Here is a 16406-nt window from a genome sequence, read left to right as displayed (position 1 = left end):
ATCTGGTGTCAGGCATGGGAATGATACGTCCTGCCCAGTGAAGCCACCTTGATGCTGGCCATGTTCGTGAAAGAAGATGCTGCACTTAGACCATCTTTCTTGCCACCAAGTCATAGCTAGTGACACTTCTGCAGTGCTTTGACATACCTGTTATAGTTTTCCAAAGCAGAGATCGCTGCTATCCAGTAAAACCTTTAGCTATTTCAATCTACAATAAGGACTGGAACATCTACAGAAAGAGAATCATGTATCAAAATTTGCAAATAACAGAGACACAAGAGGGTGTGCAAGCTTTGGGGTAGACACATAGAAGATGTAAATCAATTCAATTAGTGGACCAAAGGTGTCAGATGGAGCATAACATAGGAAATTGTTCACTTTGGTTGTAAGAATAGAAAAGCAGAGTATTTTTTAACAAGGCATGAAAATTGTATCAGTTGGAGTTCAGGGAGCCTTGGATGTACTTATATAAGGAACATAAAAGTTTGCATGCAGGTAGTGCATGGCAGCATTTAGAAAACCAATCTATCTCAAAACATCTGTTTCCACCTCTATAGCATCGTCTGTTGCTGCACCACTTCAATTCTTCTGCTACCAAAACCCTCAACTACAACTTGGTCAAGCTTAGTTATTCTAACGCATTCCATCTGGCTTTCCACATTGCACCCTCTGCATTTTGTTTCCAAACAAACATCAGATTGAGTTCACCTATCACTCTGTATTTCCTGACCTATGCTGAGTTTCATTTAAACAATGTCTTGATTTTAAATTTCTCAAAAAAGGCTTCAAATTTCTCCTGGCCTACACGGTCTCTACCTCATCTCCCCGACCCTTTAACTCCTTTTAATTTTTCAGTGCAGACCTCCTGCATCAACTTTCAAAACTGTAAGCTAATGCATCATCACATGCACTGAACTCCAGAGTGGCTGCATATGTTAGAGAAAAGGTTACCTTGAACTCTTCACAATATTTGTACTTGTCTAATTCCACCCTCTTGAGCATTCCTAATTGTAACTGTACCACTACAGGATGGTCATGCTTTCAACTATCTGGGCCCCAGATTCTGGAATTCCCTCTTAAAACCTCTCTACATCGCTACCTCACCTTTCTCCTTAAACCTACCTTTACCCAAACTATTGGTCATCACTGAGTGGGCTCATCCTTATATTTTTGTTTTTCATATTTTTCCATCCTCAGAAAAACAACTTGGGTCATTTTATTAGGTTAAGGTAAAGTAAAAGTCAAGGCGGAGTCCAGAAGACCACAGCACTGCTCCCTCACTAAAGAAACGATGGGTGGACCATGACTCGGGCCAGGGGACAGGGTGAGAAGGACAGTTCTTCATGGTAACCTCAGCCAGTGAAGGAATCAAACCCACATATTGACATTGTTCTGCACTGCAAACCAGCTGTCCAGCCAACTCAGCTAAACAATTCCATTAGGCTAAAGGCACTGTATAAATACAAGTTGTTATTTGTGCATGAAATGAGTGTAATAGCAGATAGCTGCTTGAATTAACCTCAACATAAATCAGACCAAGCAGAGACAGCAGAAGAAAATGCAGATACTCATCTAAATCACTCAATAAGTAACTGGAGTTAACATCTTTTAACAGCGTAACAAATAAAGCTTCCAAATTTATGCACAGATTGCAATGAAAGATACAGTACCAATTAAAAACGCAAGAAAATTGTGTTTAATACAGCACTAAATTCACTCACATTAACAATTTCATTATCTGCTGGTACAGTTCTGCAATTTCCTAGAGTAGATGCTTGTTCAAAGAACAAAGAATTTTCAATCCAAATTGCAATTGAGAGAAAACACAAACAAACTGTACATTCTGTTTCTGTATCCAAAGTTCACTAACAAATTCTCCTCAGCAGAGATTCTATAGCTTCCTAACAAACAAATCTCACATTTAAGTTATAAGCAGTTAATCCTTAATATTTCAAATTTACTGGTGGCACCGCCTCTAAGCTGTAACAGTTCTGACAAAATTGAATTTGATCTGAAACTGCAGTACTGTAAATCTATATTTAAAAAACTCAATGAATAGTTTTTTTTTACATTTAAGCTGTTATCTTTCCAAGGAGCAGGTCAAAGTTAAGGAGCAGGTCAAAGTTAAACGCTGTGTGAACAGGAAGAGCATTTAGCGAATTCAGGTCAGAAATAAACCCAAAACTTCTCACTCTCAAGTGAAAGTTTACTGAACTACTTTCACTATTCTTAAAAATAGTGATTGCTGAGCAGAAAATCTACCCAACAAGCAATATAAAAGTGCAAACCTAAAAATGCTTCACTTATTTTGTGCAACACAAAGAGAAAAGAAAGATGGCCACAGTCCTCAGCCAAGCACTTCACAATCATCTAGGTGTCAAGTCCAGCCCAAGGGGCCTCACCATCTCAAGAACATTCTACACAAAGGCAACTATTCTGTCACGTCAAGGAGGGGTTCATTCACATTCAGAATCCAAAACTGCTTCAACAGAAATTTCACACCAAAATAATTTGAAGCCAACTCCAATCTCTTCACTGTATATACTTCACCTCAAAAGTAACCGGCATAAATATTATTTAGAAACATAGCATCAATAGAACAAGCATCACGCCACCTTAAGTTCAAAAGCTAAAAAGTGTAAAATTTCTGAATTGTCCCTGCAATCATCTATACTCAACTCTTACACAAATATCAGACAAGTCTATTTATTAAATAGTATGTTTTTATGTAAAATACAATAATTACAGTACGAAAGTAGAATTTACCATTCTGCACCATCACAGTGCTTTTCAATACAAGTCTGAAAGGTTCATAAAGCGACCTAGAATACAGCTCCTCCCACCACACCCTCCAGCAAACATTCCATCCCCTATTCCCAATTCCTCCGCCTCCACCACATCTGCTCCCAGGATGAGGCATTCCACTCCCGTACATCCCAGAGGTCCACGTTCTTCAAGGACCGCAACTTTCCCCCCCGCAGTGGTCGAGAACGCCCTTGACCGCATCTCCTGCATTTCCCGCAACACATCCCTCACACCCCGCCCCTGCCATAACCGCCCAAAGAAGATCCCCCTCGTTCTCACATACCACCCCACCAACCTCCAGGTACAACGCATCATCCTCCAACACTTCTGCCATCTACAATCCGACCCCACTACCCAAGACATTTTTCCATCCCCACCATTGTCGGCTTTCCGGAGAGACCACTCTCTCCGTGACTGCCTTGTCCGCTCCACACTGCCCTACAACCCCACCAAACCTGGCACCTTCCCCTGCAACCACAGGAAGTGCTACACTTGCCCCCACACCTCCTCCCTTACTCCCATCCCAGGCCCCAAGATGACTTTCCATATTAAGCAGATGTTCACCTGCACATCTGCCAATGTGGTATACTGTATCCATTGTAACCAGTGTGGTTTCCTCTACATTGGGGAAACTAAGCAGAGGCTTGGGGACCGCTTTGCAGAACACCTCTGCTCGGTTCGCAATAAACAACTACACCTCCCAGTTGCAAACCATTTTAACTCCCCCTCCCATTCCTCAGACAACATGTTCATCATGGGCCTCCTGCAGTGCCACAATGATGCCACCCGAAGGTTGCAGGAACAGCAACTCATATTCCGCTTGGGAACCCTGCAGCCCAATGGTATCAATGTGGACTTCAAAGCTTCAAAATCTCCCCTTCCCCCAATGCATCCCAAAACCAGCCCAGCTCGTCCCCTCCCCCCACTGCATCCCAAAACCAGCCCAGCCTGTCCCTGCCTCCCTAACCTGTTCTTCCTCTCACCTATCCCTTCCTCCCACCTCAAGCCGCACCTCCACTTCCTACCTACCAACCTCATCCCACCTCCTTGACCTGTTCCCTGGACTGACCTACCCCCTCCCTACCTCCCCACCTATACTCTCCTCTCCACCTACCTTCTTTTCTCTCCATCTTCAGTCCGCCTCCCCCTCTCTCCCCATTTATTCCAGAACCCTCTCCGAAGAAGGGTCTAGGCCCGAAACATCAGCTTTTGTGCTCCTGAGATGCTGCTTGGCCTGCTGTGTACATCCAGCTTCGCACTTTCTTATCCTGAAAGGTTCATTCTGTCTCTTGTGTGCACTCTGTTTCTTCCCTCCCAACCCCCCAAGCCAACTGCTTAAGACGAAAGAGATAGTAGGAACTGCCGACGATGGAGAATCTGAGATAACATGGTGTGACGCCGATGAACTCAGCAGGTCAAAGCAGCACCAGGTGAGCAGGAAAGTTTGACGTTTCGGATCGAGATCCTCTTCAGAAAAGCAGGAGGGGAAGGGGATTCTGAAATAAATAGGGACCCAGGGGAGGCAGATAGAAGATGGATAAAGGAGAAGATAGGGTGAGAGTAGACAGACAGGTCAAAGAGGCAAGGTTAGAGCCAGTGAAGGTGAACGTAGGTGGGGAGTTAGGGAGGGAATAGGTCAGTCCAGGGACGACAAACAGGTCAAGAAGGCGGGATGAGGTTAGTGGGTAGGAGATGGGGGTGGGGCTTGAGGTGGGAGGAATAGTTAGGGAGGTGGGGACTAGCTGGGCTGGTTTTGGGATGTGCTCGGAGGAGGAGAGATTTTGAATCTTAAGTCTACATTTTGTTTGCAATACAATGAACTGCACTATAGAATTGAGGAGTGAACGGTCATTTTCTTTTAATAGTAATAGATATAAAATCAGCCTCAGTAAATAATCGAACTAACGTGTCCAATTTTTTAAAAACTAGTTCATCAAGCGTAAACCCTTTTCATATCCCATACCTCAGCAATTATCATTTGGCAGACGGCCAAAGTTGGCCTTGAAATTTCAGGCTTGCGTGAATATCTAATAGACTTGGAGTATTTTTATATGTAAAAAATACACTAGTTAAATGAAGCTCAGATCTAATCATTCTTCGCTCTATTGGTATTTTTACTCAAGAGACAGGGGCAAATTACCCCATAATGATCAAACACAAAGTCAAAATATTTTTCATAGGAACAGTGCTTCTAAGTTATCTCCATAGGGTAATTATTCAATAATTAAAGACTGCATTCCAAGATTTTAAAGGACATTTTCACAAAAAGCAAGCCATGGAGTTGCAGAAGCCAAACGAATCTAGTTTATGCAAATAAATTCACAAATGCTGATATTTAACCACTTTTTGTTTGCTAATTTATCTTCAAAATACAAAAGTCATTTTCAAAATATTAGCACATATATTTAAGTATGTTTGTATGCTTCTGCAACAAGGAACAAATCAGAAGGGTGAAAGGGTTACAACCCCAACCCCCACTAAAGCTGTAAAAATGTATGGAACAATACATAGACACGCACTGTGATTATCATACCAGACACGCTTAGTCAGAATTCATCTTCAAAGTATGCTTCAGTAAACAAACAGAGCAGGATTAAATGAAAAAGTGATTCAGCCTGCCGCCTAAGCACTATAAAAATTTGAAATAATTATATATAATGCAAACACCAATAGTCCAAAAATACACATGGTTAAACTATTTCACAATGTGACTTGTCTGGTTCACTTAAGATATTCTAAATAACCTAGATGAGGAAAATTTATAGATATGTTAGACCCCACATAATTGATTAGTTACAAAAAGAGCTTTCCCGTGTGTCAAAACTGTTCACACACCATGCAAACTATGTTTTTGAGCACAATTCAAGCACAGGTGAGTTATTATTTTCATACAAAAATAGAAGTCATTTTTTAGCTTATCTCCAAAAACACTATACACCTCAGAACCGTATTCAATAAAAAGGACTTCAAAACTTCACATCCAAAAACGCTCATCCTGCGTTCAATACCAGAACCTTATCAGAGCATCATTACTGTACAGTACAACTAACCCAACCTCATTTCTTTAGCCAAGCTGCACTAATGTACTCATTTGCCAGATCCTATAATGTGCAGCACAGCCACATTATAAACACATCTGGTAAGGCTTTGTTACTGTACCAATTAATCCAACAATTTGATCTTAATTGCTTTACCGTTACCCAAGATCTACCACTGTATCCACTTACCAAAGAACTGTCACTGTGCAAGAGATGCTGTCAATGGCTGCATTCATTTACCATGCCACTCAAACCACTCTTTCTTACTGATTGTCATTACTACAGGAAAACCCCTTATTTTATGCCATATCACTCCAGACTTCCTCACTGTGTTGCATTACAGCACATCTTTCTCATTAGTACACTTCATCCCTTTTGCTCACGATATTGCAGTATCCGATTACCACACACTGCCATGGCAGAAGCCCATTGGTATACGGGATACCCATGCATCAACATTTTATTGTAATAGAGGTTGCCATTATACACTCCATAACTACATCAGATTTCACTTTTAACTATTCCAATACATTTTTGGCCAGTCTCCCACATTTTACCCTCCATAAACCTGAGGTCATGCAAAACTCTGTTCCCAACTCTCAAAATCCAATTCCCCCACTATCATTGTGCTGATGACTAACACTGACAAAGAGTTAAGAAACATCTTGATTTTAAAATTCTCTTTCCTGTTTTCAAATCCCTCCATGGCCTTGCCAATGTTTACTTCTGTAATCTCCTCCAGTTCTTGTACCTCCAATACTGATATCTTGAACATCCCCAATTTTAAATATTCCATCAAGATTAGATTAGATCAGATCAGAACAGATTCCCAACAGTGTGGAAACAGGCCCTTTGGCCCAACAAGTCCACACCACCCCTTGCAGCATCCCACCCAGACCCATCTCCCTACAGCCCAGATACCCCTGAACACTGTGGGCAATTTAGCATGGCCAATCCACCTAGCCTGCACATCTTTGGACTGTGGGAGGAAACCAGAGCACCCGGAGAAAACCCATGCAGTCATGGGGAGAATGTGCAAACTCCACAGAGACAGATGCCTGAGGCTGGAATCAAACCCGGGTCCCTGGTGCTGTGAGACTGTAGTGCTAACCACTGAGCCACCGTGGGCCCCATCAACAGTGAACATCCTTCAGTTACCTCAGCCTGAAGCTCTGGAATACCTTCCCTAAACTATTCCACTTTGCTATCTTTCCTTAAGACACTTCTGAAATGTATTTCTTTGAGCTAACTCTTGATTCACTGACTTAATATCTCAACAGAGCTCAATGTCACATTTTGGGTTATGATGTTGTTATGAAGTATTTAAAAGCTCCTAATAAATTGTTGCTGTTACTGTGCCCAATTATTGCAATCCATTATAGGAGTAGATGTCAAAAACTGCATCATTTTCAAGCAGCTTAAATGGCCTTGTGGCACACAACTAAGATACCAGACATCAGTGCCTGTTCAAATTCCCATCACTACATCCAATTACAGTTTCAGCTCTCAAAACCCACTACCCCTCACAGCACCAGTTCCAAAATCCAACACCCTAATCCCACTGCAGCAACAACATCCTAATTGTGCAAAACGCTGCTTCAACACCAACTCCCCAAATCCCATTCCCCATAACAATGAATCCCAAAATTCACTCTCCATTACAGCATCAGATCCCCAAACCCTGATCCCATGAGAGCGCAAGATCCACATGCACCCACCATAACAGCAACCGGATTCCCAAATCATGACCTGTTCCCCTAGTATGACACAAGATCCCCAAATCCAACACCCAATTGAGCAAGGACATTCCCAAATCCCATCACAGTATGTGGTCTCCAAATTCCTCCCCCTATTAGAACACTGGGCCAACAAATCTTGCCCCCCAGTATTCTCCCAGATCCCCAAAGCCCACTCTACATTACAGCACTGAACAGACAACCCTGCTCATTTACAGCGCAGGAAACCCAACCCTGCACTCCATTAAATTTCCAAATGCCAAGTCCTGCACTAGATTCCATCCCAGAAATCCCCAATCCCACACACTTTTCCATCACAGATCCCCAATCCCGGATCTCCATTCCAAGTCCCATTACACTCCAGCTCCCTAAATACCACACCCCATTACACTCTCAGATCCCCGATCCAGCACCGCATTACAAACTAGATCTCTAATCCCACACTTGTTACATCCTCAGGCCCCCAATGCAGCTCTCTCAATCCACTCTGGGCTACCCCAACCTGCACTCATTGCAACACTGGATTCAGAATCCCACACCCGACCTCAATCCCAGATTCCTAATTCCACTCCCTATCCTAGATTCCCATTCAGGCACCTTTCCCAGTCCTGGATTTTCAACAATCCTGCAACCTGTCTCACATTCCCAATTCTTGCACCCTGTTGCAGTCCTAGATCCTCAATCATCTACACCTGTATAGTACCAAATACCACATCCGACACTCCTTTACAATCCCTGATGCCCAAACCCACACCCATTTACAGTCCTGGATGCCTAATCCCATACCCCACTCCACCCTAGTTGCCAAATCCTACACTGTTCCAGGTCCAGGTCCCAAATGCCAGACTTTGTCCCAGTTTTCCTCCCCCACCCAATCCTGCACCCCAATCTCACACCTTGTTTCAGCTCCAGGATGGCATTCTCACACCCCATTCCATTTGCAGATTTGCAATCCTCCACCCAAATCCATCCACTAATCCCCAATCACACATCCTGTCCAAATCGCAAATCCCCAGTTCCACTCCCTGTACGAGAATCCCAATTGCACTCATTCTCGTACCAGATGCCCAATCCCACACCCCATTCCATCGACAGATCTCTACTCTGTTCTAGTCTACATCCCAAATGCCCACCATTCTAGCTTTGCACCCTCAACCCCACATCCTGCTCCAGCTACCCTCAAGCATATATCCCCAATCAGAAACCCTTCTCCAGCCCGAGTTCCCCAGTTGCACAGCCTTTCCAATGCCAAATTTTCAATACTGACTTCTAATCCCCGCACCCTGTCCCAGTCCCGGATCCGCCAGTTCCACCCCATGATCCCCAATTTCGCACCCCACCAATGCCGAGCCTTATAACACAGCTCCTCATTCTTGCCCCAGCTTCCCAGGTTGACGAAGTCCGTCCTTGTGACGGGCCTCAGCGAGACGCTGCAACCGCCGCTGAGGGCAGCGGGCTCCGTCTCGCCGCCAACACTCCCTCTTCACTAGTCTGACGTCCTGATTTTTAAAAAAGTTTTCATAAACCCCCGAGCTTGGACACTGCGGGAGCGGAGCAGATCCTGCCACTCTCTGCATCTCAATGCCGGTCCGCCCGAGTTCCGGAGGTCAGGGAGGGAGAGTCAGGCCCTAGAAGAGCCTCCGGCCGGGGAAGTTCGCAACTTCGAGCCGGGGGTATGCCTCCCCCACCCCGGCGCCCCTTCAGACTCTCCGGGCCGCTGCTCCGCACTTCACACGGCCGGCCAAGCCGCGGCCTATCGTAGCCTCCGACCGGCTCCCTGCGGGGATACCCAACCGACTGGAAGGCTCTCAGTGTCGGTGCACTTCTAAATAAAAGCCGCTCGGCGCTGACTCTCTGAGGGAAGAGGCCGGACACAGCTCAAACTTTCCCTCCTCCTCGGGGCAGCCGACCTGACTCCTTCTCCCCGCCTCTCCCTGCCTCTCCCCCACCACCCCGAGCCGGGAAAGTTACGATAAGGTGTGGGGCAGCGGTGCCCCTGCATCGCCAGGCCAAGGCCCAGGCCTCGGCCTCAGGGCCCGGATCAGATCGCGGGCGCCATCTTGGCTGCTGGCGGCTGATCGATGATTGAACACAAAAGCAGCCCAGGGATCAATTCCTGATCAATCACAAAAAGCCCGCATCCCGGTGCCCAGTGCCAGCCAATACCGCCACTAGTCGGCAAGACCCAAAGCCCAGGCTACCCCGTGAGCCTTGCCGCCCTCCCGAACCCCTCCGACCGCTGCTGACCTGTAGCAGTTGTAAATCAAATTTCTTCCAATATTGAAACATCGATCCCACATTGGCGGCCATCTTGAGGCGATAGAGAGCGAGCCTGGATTGGAGTTCCTGCACGGAGGGGGAGGGGGAGGCGGAGATCCACAAAATACGGTACGGATCAAACAGCGCGGAGCCGGATCCATCCGAAACACTCTTCCCTGCCGATCGACCGTCCGCATTCCCATCCCTGAATCCTAGATCCGGCTCCTATAGCCGCTAGGCTGAGCACACCAACAAATAAAAATAGGGAGCATCGTGCAAGCTATATATCTCGTTTAAACCCGCAGCATTTTTTTCACCCGATTGTTTTTCTTAAGGTTCGAAAAGGCGACTACTTCGTGCAGAGTGCCTCTTGGATATGCAACTGAAATATTCATTTTTCTTTCTAGCTTTGTTTATATTTGCCAAGTCGCTTGTATTTTGAATCCTGATGTATTTCTGCACTCTAACGTTGCTATTTTTTTCTCTGGATTTAGCATTCGGCTCCATAAGGAAGGGGAACACCAAAATAGATCAGTTTATAATAACGATTTTTGGTTTTTTTGAATTAAGACCATGATTGATGTCCTTAAAAACTCGTAATATTTAATCGAAGAGACTTGGCGACACATTGTAAACCACTTGAGACGTACTGTGTTCGGAACACTGTTTAACCTAAAATCTCCAAATCTTTCCATTGCCTCTAGTGAACTGCTGGGATCCCAAATTCTGTTTTCAAAGGCAAAACAACTTTTACACTTTTCACCGAGTTTAGGATTTTTTTTTAAAAATTGAAAACGCGTTACAAAGCTCAACGAAATTTAAAATGCGCAACACGAATATTTAAATATTTAATACTGTTTAACATATTATCTAATCAACTTTTCCGTAGGCTTTCTCTTCATTTTTGGCCTTTCATTAGCACATTGTGACTATCAAGGTAGAATTCTCCTCATCCGGCTACATGCCCAAGATGTTTCAGGATCGCATTCTTTGACTTGGGGGAAGATTTGTCATCACCGCACCTCACCCTCCACTCATCACTGCCTCATGTGACCCATGGGAGCCCTGAGTATTTATTTGTTCCTTCTGATATCTCAGATGCTTCCAATATTTCACTGTGAATTTAAAGATTATTTGGTAACTCGTCATATATCTCAACAAAATTGAATTTCTTCAGTAATTTCTGATTTTGTTTGTTTAAGTCCTACAGCATCCGCATCTTTTTTTTATTGTATTTCAGTGCGCTTCTTTTCCACTGTTCGTGCGTGGCATCCATGGTGTGTTATTAACTATATAATTACCCCCAAAGGGAGTTGGATAATTACCTAAAGGAAAAATGCAAGATCACGGGGGAATGGGACTAGTTGAGTTGTATTTGCAGAGAGTTGGCACGGACAAATAGGGTTGAGTGGCCTCCCTCTGTACTGGAAGGTATGCCTTTATTTTGATACACCATATTTAATCTATCCCCATACCTTTTTCATTTGAGTCACAAAACTAGGGAGGAGTGGAAGTTGTTAGGAAGATGCAGGACTGTTTCAAGGGATTTGTAGAGGCTAAGTGAATGAGCAAAAATTTGGCTGACGGAATATCAAGAGAGATTAATGTTTTACCATGTCAGTAGCAAAAAGAAAAGAAACACCAAGTATTTCCTAAATGATTACAGTCTTGAAAGTGTTGAACTTCAAGGGACTTGGGTGTTCTTGTTCATTATCACTGAAATTAATATGCAAGTTCAGCAAGCAATTAAGAAGGCATATTGGCATTTTATTACCAGACGATTTCAGTATAGGAATAAAAATTATCTTACCATAAAAACCTTGGTGTGACTACACCGGGGCTATTGGATACATTTTTTGTTCAATCCTTACCCAGTGAACGATATATTCGACACAGAAGAAAGTGCAATAAAGTTTCATTAAACTAATTTCTGGGATGGAGGGAGATTGTCCTATGAGGAAGGAGTAAACAGTCTGCGACTATACTGCCTAGAAGAATGAGAGTTGATCTAATACAATCATATAGCATTCTTGCAGGGCTAGGTAGGTTAGACGCAAGAAGGATATTTTCCTTGTCTGGAGCTGCAGGATCTAGAACTATGGGAAATAGTGTCAGAATAAAGGACAGACCATTTAAGACTCAGATTAGGAGAATTTTCTTTGCATAGAGGGCAGTGAATCATTGGACTTCTCTGTCCAAAGAGCTGTGGAGATTCAATCATTGAGTATGTTCAAGACTGAGATTGATAGATTTCCACATTTTAAAACTAGCAAGTGATGTGTGAAAAGTGTGAGAAAATGGTTTTGAAGAAGATCAGCCACGATCAGTCATTGATTGCTGGAGCAAGGCTGAAGGTGAAGGACCTACTTGTCTTCTGTTCTTATTTGTGCCTGGTGACTCCATTCAAGATATGCTGGACTTTTCGACGAACTTTCCATTGAAGTATATATCCACTTACAGTTCACCTCAAGGTGCATATTATCCTGACCTAAAATGAAAATCCCTACTCCTTAACATCATAGAATAGTACAGCTTAGGTCATTGTGATTAGATCCAAATCCTCCTTTATCGTAGGGGCGCCTTCAACATTGCAACAAATGACCACTACCATCTCAAGGACAATACTGAGCTTACCAACAACATTCAGAGCCCGTGAATGAAACGTAAGTGTTATTGCTCTTGATTTCTTAGAGCTCATTTGTACACACGACAGCTGCTAAAAGCGACTCGTCTGCCCTCCAGTCAAGAACATCCCTTGAGTTTCTGCAACTGATACAAAGCCACAGGAGTCAAGTGCACACTCTGGGTTCGGACAGGGATCGATTTCCTATTTCTATTCCTCTTGGAATGCAGGGAAGAGTTATCTCTAGGAACATTTCAACAGGAAATACTGGCATGGAAAGGGCGAAAGCTTTTCGACATCTATTTCCTCAAAGTTCCTTGGAATTGCACCTATGTGTCCGTGAGGAATAGGCGGCAAGTTCCAGTTCCTTCCTGGAAACAAGACTGAGAGCAACACGGAGAGATTCAACGTTTCCTCCAAAACCTCTACTGGCTGAAGACGGGTTTCTGGACCTGCCTGGTGGTAGGAAACACCTTTCTGTAAAATGTGTTGAGGATCCTGGATCCAATGCCACTTGAGGATGAGCTTCGGTTTCCTTGCTCCTGGGCCTTTCCGGGCGACCAGTAGAAACGTTCCCAGCATTCTCCTGTTTCCCTTACATTCCTGCTGAAGCCGGTTGACTGATGATCCTTTCCCTCTGCGCTTCATTGACATCAGTCAGCGACTTTGTGTCAATAAATTGCAGCTTCGACTCCTACTGTGCTGTACAATTTATTAGAATCTGGCAGACCCGCCTGAGAGGATAAGGCTGGGGGAATTGTGTTAATGACCAGGTTCCCTGGACAGCAGTCCTCCTGCCATCAACGAGTCCAGTCTAAGTCCGGGATATCCTGATGGTTTTTCCATGCCGAGTCTAGTTTCTTTTGCCTTTCTTTTCATCTTTTGGAAAACGGCCCTTTACGTTTTCACCGAATCTGTCATTATTTCCCAATGCCTGTCTTACAAACATTAATACTGCGTTTACATTGTATGATTTAGAGAGTAAAAGGACGTTTGGAAACGGGCAAGGAGTGGGGATGAAGGAAAATGTTGTGTTTAGAAAGTGATGTTCCCAACTGGCCCATGCCGGGCCTTCCATTTCGCACCGCTTTTATAAATAACTAGGATGCAGGAACAGCGAGAGGTTCGAAGATGCCCCGAAACTAAAATAGACAATATGCAACTTAGACATAGAAAGATTCAGTGAATGGGGAATGCCATCGGATATTGAGTTCCGTGCATGGGAACATTTTGGACTCAAAAGTTAACGTGAGACAGGTTGCCGTGATATGGCACAGCAGAGGAAGGATGATGTGGAGGTGCCCGTGTTGCACTGGGGTGGACAAGGTCAAAAAAAATCACACGACACTAGGTGATTGTCCAACGGGAATATTTCAAGACACAAAAGCTTTCGGAATCTCACTCCTTCTTCAGTTGTCAGTGAGAGAGGTGGCATTGAATTCGGAATTTATAAGCAGAAAATTAAAGGGTCATCGGACCGATGCGGTGTTCATTAAACCTAAGATGGCTGTTAAATCTTTAATCAGATAGAAAGGATTAATGTACAAATTCCCAAATTTCTTTCAAGTCACTGCCCGAGATAATTAAAGGCAAAGCAATTTGGAAATCCACATCATCAATACTCAGGAATGAGGTAAAAAGTAATCGGCGAGGAGAGTGCATGGTCGCTGTGATTTGAAGGGAGGTTAAAGTGAGGAGAGTTGATAAAAACCGAAAGAACTGCGAATGCTGTAAATCAGGAACAAAAACAAAGTTGCTGGGAAAACTCAGCCGGTCTGGCAGCTTCGGTGGAGAGAGAAATCAGATCAAGTTTCGAGTTCAATGACTTTTCTACGTATGTGTAGAAATTTGCCACGCTGCTTTTCACGTGCGGGAGCTCTGCTCGAGTTGTTGCTGATGGGAACGGATTTGATAGAGTTTTTATAAGGACATAAGAACTAGGAGCAGGAGTAGGCCATCTGGCCCCTTGAGCCTGCCCCGCCATTTAATAAGATCATGGATGATCTTTTTGAGACTCAGCCCCACCTACCCACACACTATAACCCTTAATTCCTTTACTGTTCAAAAATTTATCTAGCCTTGCCTTAAAAACATTCAGCGAGGTAGCTTCAACCGCTTCATTGGGCGGGGAATTCCACAGATTCACAACCCTTTGGGTGAAGAAGTTCCTCCTGACCTCAGTCCTACATCCCTTTATTTTTGAGGCAATGCCCTCTAGTCCTAGTTTCACCTGCTAGCGGAAAAAGCCTTGCTGCCTCCACCTTACCTATTCCCTTCATAATCTTATATGTTTCTAAAAGATCTCCCCTCGTTCTTTTGAATTCCAATGAGTATAATCCCAGTCTACTCAGTATCTCCCCATAATCCAACCCTCTCAACTCTGGAATCAACCGAGTGAATCTCCTCTGCACATCCTCCAGTGCTAGTACATTTCTTCTCAAGTAAAGACACCATAACTGCACACAGTAATCCAGGTTGGCCTCACCAGGACCCTATACAGCTGCAGAATAGCTTCCCTGTTTTTAAGCGCCGTCCCTTGAGCAATGACAGACAAAATTCCATTTACCTTTTTAATTACCTGCTGCACCTGCAATCCTAATGATTCATGCACAAGGACACCCAAGTCCCCCTGCACAACAGCATGCTGCAATTTTTTACCATTTAAAACCATTGTTCCTACCAAAGTGGATGACCTCGCACTTATCAACATTGTATTTAATCTGCCAGACCTTTGCCCACTCACTTAGACTAGCCATATCCCTCTGCAGACTTTCAGTGTCTTCTGCACACTTTGCTTTACCACTCACCTTGGAGTCAACTGCAAATTTTGACATACCATACTTAGTCTCCAACTCCAAATCATCCATGTAAATTGTAAAAAATTGTTGTCCCAACACTGGTCCCTGAGGCACACCACTATCCACTGACTGCCAACCAGAAAAACACCCATTTACCACTACTATAATAATAAAATGTGAGGCTGGATGAACACAGCAGGCCAAGCAGCATCTCAGGAGCACGAAAGCTGACATTTCGGGCCTAGACCCTTCATCAGAGAGGGGGATGGGGTGAGGGTTCTGGAATAAATAGGGAGAGGGGGGAGGCGGACCGAAGGTGGAGAGTAAAGAAGATGGGTGGAGAGAGTATAGGTGGGGAGGTAGGGAGGGGATAGGTCAGTCCATGGAAGACGGACAGGTCAAGGAGGTGGAATGAGGTTAGTAGGTAGATGGGGGTGCGGCTTGGGGTGGGAGGAAGGAATGGGTGAGAGGAAGAATAGGTTAGGGAAGCAGAGACAGGTTGGACTGGTTTTGGGATGCAGTGGGTGGGGGGGAAGAGCTGGGCTGGTAGTGTGGTGCAGTGGGGGGAGGGGACAAACTAGGCTGGTTTAGGGATGCAGTTGGGGAAGGGGAGATTTTGAAACTGGTGAAGTCCACATTGATACCATATGGCTGCAGGGTTCCCAGGCGGAATATGAGTTGCTGTTCCTGCAACCTTCGGGTGGCATCATTGTGGCACTGCAGGAGGCCCATGATTGACATGTCATCTAAAGAATGGGAGGGGGAGTGGAAATAGTTTGCAACTGGGAGGTGCAGTTGCTTGTTGCGAACTGAGCGGAGGTGTTCTGCAAAGCGGTCCCCAAGCCTCCGCTTGGTTTCCCCAATGTAGAGGAAGCCACACCGGGTACAGTGGATGCAGTATACCACATTGGCAGATGTGCAGGTGAACCTCTGCTTAATGTGGAATGTCATCTTGGGGCCTGGGATAGGGGTGAGGGAGGAGGTGTGGGGGCAAGTGTAGCATTTCCCGCGGTTGCAGGCGAAGGTGCCGGGTGTGGTGGGGTTGGAGGGCAGTGTGGAGCGAACAAGGGAGTCACGGAGAGAGTGGTCTCTCCGGAAAGCAGACAGGGGTGGGGATGGAAAAATGTCTTGGGTGGTGGGGTCGGAT

General features: G+C 44.7%; 1 protein-coding gene across 6 annotated transcripts in view; it reads right to left on the bottom strand.

The window, feature by feature from the left end:
• LOC125464755 (protein CASP-like) overlaps positions 1 to 9942 on the bottom strand; it is a 534922-nt gene extending 524980 nt beyond the window's left edge. For all 6 annotated transcript variants that reach the window (XM_048557535.2, XM_048557531.2, XM_048557534.2 and 3 more), the window contains exon 1: positions 9827 to 9942. In XM_048557535.2, coding sequence (XP_048413492.1) covers positions 9827 to 9889 — 63 coding nt within the window. In that variant the 5' untranslated portion in view covers positions 9890 to 9942. The remainder of the gene's footprint in view (positions 1 to 9826) is intronic.
• Positions 9943 to 16406: the final 6464 nt, after the last annotated feature.

The sequence above is a fragment of the Stegostoma tigrinum genome, chromosome 27 (assembly GCF_030684315.1).
Source record: "Stegostoma tigrinum isolate sSteTig4 chromosome 27, sSteTig4.hap1, whole genome shotgun sequence".
NCBI classification, from domain to species: Eukaryota; Metazoa; Chordata; class Chondrichthyes; order Orectolobiformes; family Stegostomatidae; genus Stegostoma; species Stegostoma tigrinum.
Note: the sequence above shows the minus strand (reverse complement) of the source record. Positions and strands in the feature narration are given on the sequence as shown.